The 10277-nt window shown below is 50.7% G+C and overlaps 2 protein-coding genes across 4 annotated transcripts in view; both read right to left on the bottom strand.

The window, feature by feature from the left end:
- Window positions 1-3293, bottom strand: part of arhgef18b (rho/rac guanine nucleotide exchange factor (GEF) 18b) — a 29197-nt gene extending 25904 nt beyond the window's left edge. For 2 of the 3 annotated variants that reach the window (XM_029148997.3, XM_029148998.3), the window contains exon 1: window positions 2238-2557. In XM_029148997.3, coding sequence (XP_029004830.2) covers window positions 2238-2484 — 247 coding nt within the window. In that variant the 5' untranslated portion in view covers window positions 2485-2557. Of the gene's footprint in view, window positions 1-2237; window positions 2558-3055 lie in introns of those variants that run through there. The other variant, XM_029148999.3, reaches the window with a different exon arrangement.
- Window positions 3294-3834: 541 nt separating this feature from the next.
- insrb (insulin receptor b) overlaps window positions 3835-10277 on the bottom strand; it is a 53452-nt gene continuing 47009 nt past the window's right edge. The window contains exon 23 of the mRNA XM_029149000.3: window positions 3835-10190. Within this exon, the coding sequence (XP_029004833.1) occupies window positions 9836-10190 (355 nt within the window). The 3' untranslated portion in view covers window positions 3835-9835. The remainder of the gene's footprint in view (window positions 10191-10277) is intronic.

The raw sequence follows: 10277 nt of genomic DNA, 5'->3' as shown, positions 1-10277 counted from the left end.
AGTCGCCTGCTTCCCCTGCTCTGACTGCGTCCCGCTGGCTGTGGGATCCAGTCACATCATGCCCATGTGAGGAGGGGAGCGCGTCAGCCACCGCCGCTTACATAACGCTCATTTAAGCAGAGGCGTCCTTCAGGCAGCGCGGCTCCGGAGGCCTCAACCTGCACCGCTTCGTTTTCTCACCCACGGAGTGACGCGCTCTGATTCAGCATAATGGCGTGAACGGGGTTTTAAAGCCGCTGCAGCTTCTACGCGTTCTACAGAACACGCGATTGAGTTAGAAGGAGAAGTTGTTGCACAACGGATGTTTCTAAACGGCTTTAGTCGATGTGCGATGATTGTAGGATTTGTGAGGACGCAACGAATAAAACGTGTAGTAAAACACGTCTTCGCCATTAAAAGCTGAGTGAATTGTTTAAAGCAGCGGATGAAGCAGTGGTTTTGTGCTGAAAAACTGCAGCCTGCTGCTGCAAAGTGAAACCGAGCGGCCGCCGCCGCCGCCGCTATGTTTGAACCAGCGTCTCGATCACGTTCACAGATCTCGGCCTGTTCTTCTCTGTGCGTCTGCGGTCGGAGCCGTAATAACAAACGTCTGTGACGGTGGATCTGTGAAGTCGCGCTCGGGTTCGAGATGAGACTGACCACGCGCTGGGCCCTGGACGTCCACCCCCCACAGAGCGACGGGCCAGAGGCGCTCCCACACACACGTGGGCCTGGTTCCTATAGAACTAAAACACCGCTGGGCTGCACGGGTGGCAGCGTCCTCGCTGGAGGGAGGATTTGTTTCCCACTGGTGCTGAGTGTAAACTCCAGTACAGACGGCGAGGGGCGACTGCAGCCTTTTATGGTTGGCCTCTCATACCTGCTAATACATCACACAGGGATGAAACATCACCGTCTGTGTGTGTGTGTGTGTGTGTGTGTGTGTGTGTGTGTGTGTGTGTGTGTGTGTGTGTGTGTCTCCCTAAGCGCTCAGGCACAGTCTTTTTGTTTTGCAGAGGTGGTCTGCCACTAAAACTAATGATCATTATCACCCAATAAATCACCAGGAGGCTTAAACATAGCTTAAAACCCGATGAATCACTTCTATAGCATAGTTTACTTATTGTGACACACCTGTCAGGGTATGAGGCCTGACAAACATCACGCAGTCAATACACATTTGAGCATTTTATAATAAGAAGCGAGAATACAGACAAACACAGTAGTTCGGTAGTTCTTTCATATAAAACGCGATGTTTCACAGAAACGGAGAAGGGGAACTGCATTTCCTGTTTCTGTGGCCTCAGTAAAAAGCGACATCTGAACCAACGTGACCAAACTGGGAACATGGGTCTGACACATGCTTTACGGTACATTTGTGTATGACAATCACAGGAGGAACTGCAGCCGACGCTGAAGCCGAGCGGATGACACGCAGGCGCACGCCGCACGCCACACGTCACGCAATCAGAAACCTCAGTCCCACGTATAAAGATGACACACAAAATATGTAAAAACACCCCATCAGCTCCTCTGTGGGGGCTCAGGACAGGACTGTAAGTGTGAGTGCTGAGCACCTGTGTGTGTGTGTGTGTGTGTGTGTGTGTGTGTGTGTGTGTGTGTGTGTGTGTGTGTGTGTGTGTGTGTGTGTGTGTGTGTGTGCGTGACAGATGTTGTGTGTAGGCGAAAAACAGAACGGAGCGGCTGTTGGATCCGAGGTCGGAGCGCACATCAAAACAAGTGTCGTGTCACAGAGCCGCTTTGATCACGCGTTCATCTGACTGGTGTTTCACGGCGCCGAGCTGCAGCCGGAGCCGAGTGGAAGCGCGCTGGAAGGTTCCCTCGTGTCTGAAGCGCCGCGTTCTGCTAGAGATAAAACAGAGCGGCGGAGGCGCTGGAGGCCCGCGTGCGAGTGCGGGGTGAGCAGAAAGGAGGAGACGCTCCATCTATGGAGGCTTTAAAGCGCTCATTCAGGAAGGCAGCAGGTCGGAGCGGCGCGTTCCCCCCACATCAGAGAAGCGTTCAGCGTTGTGACGCGCACGGCCTCCGCGCAGCACGGCGCGGAATGACTCACCCAAGCGCCGCAACCGTCACTCACCACAAACCCCCGATCGGGTCACAACGGCAGAAGGCGCATCACAAGTGAATGAAGAGAAGAAGAGGGGAAATGAAAGCAGGCAGCGGGGTGTCGTCTCCCCTCCCAGTCCAGCCGGCAAACCAGTGGCCGACCAGTCGCACACCAGTCGCTCGCCTCGTACCTCTCTTGAAGGACCATCTCCTCATCCACAGCCTGGAGAAGGACGGCCAGGAGTTGTTGAGCGGGGAGTCCGCCATGGGAGCAGCGCAGCGGGGAGTGGAGCTCTGACCGGAGCTCCAGCGAGGGGGGAATGGAGGGAGGAGAGGGAGAGAGAGCGAGAGAGAGGGGGAGTCCACCCCTGGGTGAGGATTACCTCCCAAGAGGCTCAGCTGGAGTGAGGGAAAAAGCAGGCGAGGAGGAGGAGACATGAAGGATGCAGCAGCTCGTTTCTGACCGTGTTACACAACAGCAAATGCAACTACTGAACTCTGTGGAACTTTTTTTTTCACACGCTGTGAGACGCCTGGATGGAGACAGATGCTTTCAGCAGAGGGCTGAGGGGGGGGGGGGGGGGGGGGGTGCGCGCAAGGGAAGCGGGCCGCGCCGAAAGGAGAAGGAAGTTCGAGCAACAGCCGTGATGCAAGCGGGTTTGTTCCGAGTGCGCGTCTCGGGGGGGGGGGGGGCGAGTTCTGGTCCGGGACGTCTCCTGTTCGATAACACGTAACGCTGAGGGAGCGGCGGCAGAGGAGCACGGAGCCTCGAAGTGCCACGGCCACGCGGAGCGCGTCACGGCGTCGCTCATTGGCACAAGCGTAACCACGGATGGCTGAAAAAGCAAGTGGGAAAAGCACCCTCCTCTCCACAGAGGGTGGGGGGGGGGGCAGAGCTGTGGCCAGTGGAAAAGTTTTAAGTTCACTGCAGGAAAACATTTCACAACCCACAGTAAAACTCTAGAGTTCGAATGCAAAGGTTTAGGCCGAAAACAGAGCAGTTCCTTACTTTGGACGGTGCTTCGCGGCAGGTGGACGTGTGAATCCGGTCCGGTCGCCAGCAGGAATGAGCCCCGGAGCCGAGGGTCGGAGTCAGACTGCGCTCGGTGTGACAGAGGCTGCAGTGGAGCCCGCTTCCTCTTCTGTCTGCAGCTCAGTGCCCCACATTCACTTTCACACGACAACGCCTGCAGCAGCAGCAGCAGCACGCAGCTGCACGGTTGCCCAAGCCACGGCGCACGAGCGCGTCTGAGGCCAAGTCACGTGCTGACTGATCAATAAACGCTCGCACGGCGCGCTCCCGTTCGGACGTCAAACCTGCCGCGCGGCTCTGCGCCGGTGCGTGATGTTGTTGCGGCTCCTCTGCGCCGACTCTGGGAGGAACCGGCTGCGTTTGCGGTGGTTTCGGTCAGAACACGGCGCCGTCACGCTCACGCCTCCGCGCGCGGAGCGGCAGTCACCTTCAAGGCCCCGGAGCCGTCGACGCGTGAATGAGCTGTGGTGGAGTTTTCCCCCGAGACGAGATTCACACGTGTGAAATGCAAAGATTTACCGCACGTGGTAGTTTCACACGGGACAGTAGGGCGACTGCTGCCGTGACAGACGCACAGCGTGATCCACGGCGACGCACGCTCACTCCTTCGTTTGTTTCGCCACGCTGGCTGCGTGTTTGAGCATTTCACTGAGAAGCGGTAAACTTTCCACTGTGACACTTCCACAGACGTGGTTTCGTTTTCTGGCCTCCTGCAACAGTTCACACTTAACAAGATTGAGACGCGCATTCTCCAATAATGTTATTCATAATTTTAATATAAACAGTTAATTGTTGAATAATTTACACACAGCAAGTTTTTTTTATTTTCATATCATTGCAACACTTTCTGTACATGTCACTACTTGGCTCTCCTTTTGAAAACATAGAAAAAATAAATTGTCAAGCGTTCATTTAGTCATGGCACATTTTTGATCCTGTACAATATGCATGTATCTCTGCCTGTGTGGGTGTTTGTGTGTGTGTTCAATATATGATATATGTGATATATAAAGATAATGGCACATTTGGATCCAGTGTGAGGGATGAAGCGTCCTCGTGTTGCTGCGGGTTCGTACTGTACAGACTCACACATATACAGCTGCTGTCTGCACACAGCCCCGAAATTAATACATCAGCATGTACGACTGACAAAAATAAAAAAATAAAAACAGGACAATAATGAAGAGGTAACCTGCAGGACTGCACACAGCCTTCTGGGGACCACCTATGTGCACCGAGGAGGGAGAGAAAGGACCGAGAGGAGGAGGCGCGATCAGACAGAGAGCTGCGGTCGAGGCGTCAACTGAGGACGATACAGACACAAGTCCACTGATTTAAACAGCACACGGCACAGAGAACGGGACAGAGACGAATAGAAACCTTTGGGCGCGTAAACCAGAGCAACGCTCCAGAGCGACACGGGACTTTGAAAGTCCAGCTGCTTTCCCCCTGGTTCGTCGCCGCACACGCAGACGGCGAGGAGCGTCGGCCGAGACGCAGCAGCACTCGCCGACGCGTTTAACAGTTCAAAGGAGGGATGAAGGTCTGCGGCACGAAACGCTGCGATCTGGATCTGACGTCACGCGTTACAGTGAGTCGACGCCAAGCAGTTTATGGGGTGAGCTGACGCAATCAAACGCGCGGGAAACCACGGGCCTGCGCCTCAATGCGCCATGGTGTGCATCGTGTTAAATCCTCAGCAGATTTGGTTTTGACAGCAGCGTCATGTTTATTATGGAGACGCGGGTCTAAACCCTTTAACAACTTCCGGTTTGGATGTACAGTTTGAAACACCAGTGAAGTTTCATTTTTAGCTTATTCAGCATTTCGTCACTCCATTCCTCTCCATTAAAAGGATAAGCAGTGGTCTTCCAGTCTTTTGAGCAAAAAAAAAACATGTACTAAACACACATCTGGTCAGAAACAATACACACAACATCTGAGACAGGTGGCGTCTTATTGACGGGAGAGAAAGGCTTTTTTTGGCTGACGCGGTCCAAACGCACGTATCACCAACATTCAGGACATGCACGGGGTTAAGGGCGGGAAACGTCTCAGGCCACGCGCTGTTCATGTTAGACCGGGTCGAGTCCTCGGACCGGAGTCGAGCCGCTCCCGTTCAACACGTGGACAGACTCCGCGCTGCGCGCCTCTGTGTGGCGGATTGTGTCACGAGCACACGAACAAACAAGGATAAACAAAGAAATCTAGCTGTTCAAATTTAGAGGAAAAAAAGTTATATACACATTGATAACAATTTTAAATTCATAATGTACAAGTGTAGTAAAAAGTTTACAGTCAGAAAAGGGTAATTACTTTCCCTTCCTACTTTGGCTAAAAAAAATAGAAATCAACATCTCTAAAATGTAATACTTTTTTCTTCTCTTTAAAACAATAATACATACAATGCTTTGTTCTCACTCTGCTGGCGTGTTCAATCCCATCGCTTTTTAGGTCATCGGAGTCCAACAAAACAAACCTAAACTTCCCCTAAAATCAAGTGCTTTCGTTTTCCGTGGGCTATTTACAGATAAGAGCTTATTAACGTGTAACGCTTCCACTTTAACGGGCGATTGGGAAAAAAACCAAACCCAATCGTAACACAACCGCTCGCCGCTAATCGTGCGATTTCGCGTGTGCTTTGGCCAAAAAATGGGCTGAAGGGAAGCGCGAGCCTCGAGTGACCGCGCCGCCTGCTGGTGGAGACGAGTCATTACGCATGCAGGCAGCGAGCCAGGCCTCAGCAGAGCAGACACGCAACAGGGTCGGCCTCTTTTTGGTAAAAGTCACCTGTCATATAATCCCCAATTACAGTGTTTCCTCACCGAGCGGTCAGAATCTATTTGTCCGGGCATCAAACAAACAAAACAAAACCAAAAATACAGAATTTCATAAAAACATTTCGATTTCATTCTGTTTGGTGAAAAATCCCCTTCAGTGATTGGTGGAGACACGCTGGTGAGTGGTGGTTCCGCTCATACGGACTGAGAGGGACGGGTCGGGTGGCCGGTCAGTCTGAGCAAGGCACTATGGGTCAGGGGCCCCGTCCGCTTCGCCACCCCTGACCCGCAGTCCTCCCTTCCAGCCGCTAGAGGGCAGTCAACACCGCGTCACGTCAGGGAGACAGAGGATTCCTGATAAATCATCACAGAGGGAGAAATGGTTCAGATCTGTGTCAAGGTCGTTTGGGTTGTTGTTGTTGTTGTTGTTGTTGTTGTTGTGTCCTTGTCATCGCCGGCTGCTGTCTGCGAGGATGCAGAGAACTTGCTCTTCAGTCAGAGTAGAAAAAACAGCAGGAAGGTAGTCCTCCTCCCCCTCCTCCCCCCTCCACCCTCCCACCACAAAGCATCAGGCCGCCTCCCTGAGACGAGAAGTTACAATCTAGATTTCGAGTCTGTTAATAGTTCTTATGGCACACAGGGTTGTCCCAGTCCACCCTCTGTTTTCTTTGCAGCGAGGGGGAGTGATGGTCCTCCTCGGTTTAAAACTTTAAAACCAGCCCAGCCGCCAGCGTCCTGGTCAGCCACAACAGACCCGATCCATGGCACTGACAGAAAATAAAGGTCATCTCTTGGTATTCACAGTAGAAAAAACACACATACAAAAGACGACGAAGAACCAAAACAGACGGACAACCGGAGGTGAGGTGGGATTTCAATGCTAACAGTTTGACCACAAAGAGATGGGCCGACAGACTGGAGGTGAGAAGGGCTTTAGGCCGAACAGATCATTATACACACTGTCACCAGAAACCAGTGGAGCCACTGCTACACACAGTCCACAGGTTTGTTTATAGTGAAGGTCAACGCACAACGACGATGGGGAAAGTGAATTCATCAGCGGTGTTGGTACCGCACGGTGAGAATGCTATTTGAAATGATGGGGCACGGAGTCCTCCATCTGCGCTGAGGTAGACTCTGGCCCAAACACAAAGGCCACAGGAACCAGCGCTGCTGCCCACGACCAGCCTCTCTGCCGGCACAGGAACACAGCGAACCGCCTTCCTCTCAGAATGAAATAAACATCTGGTGTCCAACACACGGGCACCGTCGGAGTTAAAGAGCGCACACGCGTGAGCACAGCACACGGCTGCATGATAAGCGACAGGTCAAGATGGGGACAACAGCTATGTCCTGATTCTGAGGCTGCAGTGTAGGTTTTCACAACTACCGATGGGCAGTATTTCTGATTGTGATTCTTTTTCATTCAGGTTTTAAGTTTTTTTTAGGTTTTTGAAGTTCAGAGGGACAGGACGCTGAGACAAAAAGGAGCGAGCGGCCTGAAAAGACGAAGCTGTGACCTGATGACACGAACGCAGATGTGACGCCAAGCTCACAAAGTAAGAACAGAGAGGAGCTGTGTGTGTGTGTGTGTGTGTGTGTGTGTGTGTGTGTGTGTGCGTGCGTGTGTGTGTGTGTGTGTGTGTGTGTGCGTGTGTGTGTGTGTGTGTGTCTGTGTGTCTGTGTTGCTCTAGCCATTACAATGGGTCTGCGCATGCGTGGCTCTGGGTTTGAGAAGGCACTGGTACAATAAGGAGAGGCAGCTTCTCTGCCTTCGCTCGCTCTGATTCTGTAGGTTTTGTTGTGGTTGACAGAAGGCTGGCAACACTTTGGCGATGCTGTAAGTGCTGGATGCTGTTTGGCTGTTTGAGTGCGAGAGGGGAGCATCTGGGGAGGATCTGGTGTGAGACTCTGATGGCTGAGGTGAGTTAATGAGCGCAGGAAACACAAGGAAGACAGTTAACATGTCGGGGGCATTTTTAGAGGCGTGTGAGACGGGAAAGAGGCTCAAACACATAGGTCCTGATGGATGATCAAGAAGGGGGATCAAGCGGTGGTGAGGTGACGTCCTGAAAACCCAGGCCTGAGTGACAGCGCTGCTGCAAACCGCGTCCCCGCTGCCTAACTGCATGTGATAGTGCAGAGAGTAGCAGGATGACACACACACACTGAAAGAGGCCTCCCTCGCGCCGCTACCTGCTGTGGACTCTGAACGCAGCTGGAACTTTCCACATTTCTCCCCAGCGCTCACGCCACGAAACGTGGAATTTTCCACCGGCTTGATTCTGAACAGAGAGCTCAGCAGCCAATAGGACGCCTCAGGACGGGGACCTGTCTGCAGCCACAGACAGAACCAAGGACCAAATATCTGCCTGACCCGTAGTTTAGTGAGAGCTGGTGCTGACCTGTCACCGAGCACAAGGACGAGTACAATCACGAAGCCGGGACGAGCTCTCAGCACATTCTGAGCGCGGAGAGTTAACAAAGACGCTGACAATCAGCTGCGACGCATAGAAACATGTGATATGAAGCACGTCACACGCTTCGATCCAGCGGGACCTGACCAGAGCCAAACAGGTGGACCTCCACTCCCCTCATTCCCCTTTTGCATCAAGCCTTTTCGATTATCCCATTTTTGTTGTTGGTTTTTATCATTGCTGTTGTAAAAGCGCCTCAAAGTATTGACAGCTCTCAGTGGGAACAAGGTTCATAAAAAATGTAGGGAGTTGCCAATATTTCAGGGCTTTCTCCTTTCCCATTCACACAGACAGACAGACAGACAGACAGACAGACAGACAGACAGACAGACAGACAGACAGACAGACAGACAGACAGACAGACAGACAGACAGACAGACAGACAGACAGACAGACAGACAGACCGGACAGCAGCCTAAGACACAGAGAGCACTGATGGTAGATTAGTGTGATTTCTGGGCTTATAAAAAGGAACAATTAAAAACCCCAGAAAGAAAAACTGTCAAAACAAAATATTCGCAAAGCTTCTGATGAGAAATCGTACAAATAAGAACTATTTACAAAAACTCAATATGTTATGTTTATATTATATATAAAATATTGGTATAAAAACACCAATATTCTATATACACTATATATATTATATATATATTTCTATATTTCTATATCACTAAAATACATCAAAGCAGCAGCTATTGGTCAGTCTGAGGAACTCGTCAGTCCAATTCTTAACTGTTTAAATATCCTTCAGCCATATAGTGAGGACACAAATCAAAAGGTAGAAGGAAAGGAGAGAAAATGACAACGAAAGCAAATAAATTAAAACTATTCACCAAACACCCAGTGAATCTGTGTGTAGTTTGGAATTCTGCAGAACCAAAAAAAGAGAGCTAGCATTCCTGTAGGAATAGGTCTTTTGTTCTAGGATCAAGTCTTTGCAAGTCATCCCACCAACCAAAACGATTTAAGTCATCGTTCAACGTGAAACTAGTATGAGCGCTGACAGACACTTCTCTTTGTTTATAGGCCACATATAAGAAGGCCACTATATGAATAGAAAGATGTCACTTCGACGTGAAATGCAGATCTGATGGGGACAAGAGGGACAAGCCTTGAGGAAGTTGAGCGTCAGCAGCCTTCTTGGTTGTCTAAGGTTTGTTGTGTTCACAGTTTTTTTTCCTCTGTTTTCGCCAAGATGAGTCCTGGAAATGTGGCAATAGTGAAAACCAATACGCATGATGTCCGAAGTAAAAAAAAAAAAGTGTTAACCACGTGTTAACCACGTTTGCATCTCTTGCTTGTCTGTGTCTGGCAGCAAAGAGTTAAGCTAAGGTATGGTCCTGAGATCTGTGTCATTTTTGAAGTTCTTCTACAAGAATAATAAAATCATTAGAAAATGACAGGAGGAACATGATGAATACAGAACAATGGACTACAAGACGAAGTCGAGTGGGAAAGGCTGGGAAGATTAAATAAGTTCTTTAAGAAAACAGGAAACGTTAGGAAGGACTGGATCTGGGCAAAGATAAAATTCGTCCGTTTTTCTTGCCACCGTTCATGTGTGTGTAGGGGACGTGCTCCTCATAGTTCCCCCTGAGGGCCACAGAGGGCCCGCTGTCCCTGCTTAAGCTCTCCTCCCTCTGCGAGTATGAGGACGGGTCGAGGGGGATGCTTTCCATGTTTTCCAGGTCCAGGTCAAACTCCTCAGTCTCGGGGACCTTGTTCTCCTCGCTGTAGAAGAAGGAGACCTCCTGGAACGACGGGTGCAGGTCCTCCCGCAGCATCTCGATGATCTCGTGGAACGCCGGACGCATCTTGGGGTTGTACTGCCAGCACATCTGCATCAGGCTGTGCCTGAAGGGAGGTAAAAACAGGATAAAAGATTTAAAAAAAAACAGCCAACTCTCACATCAGGAAAACTCAGAAACAAATTGTTGAACA

Source organism: Betta splendens, chromosome 4 (genome assembly GCF_900634795.4).
Source record: "Betta splendens chromosome 4, fBetSpl5.4, whole genome shotgun sequence".
Taxonomy (NCBI): Eukaryota; Metazoa; Chordata; class Actinopteri; order Anabantiformes; family Osphronemidae; genus Betta; species Betta splendens.
The sequence above is the reverse complement of the archived record's forward strand: the minus strand, read 5'-3'. Positions and strand labels throughout refer to the sequence as shown.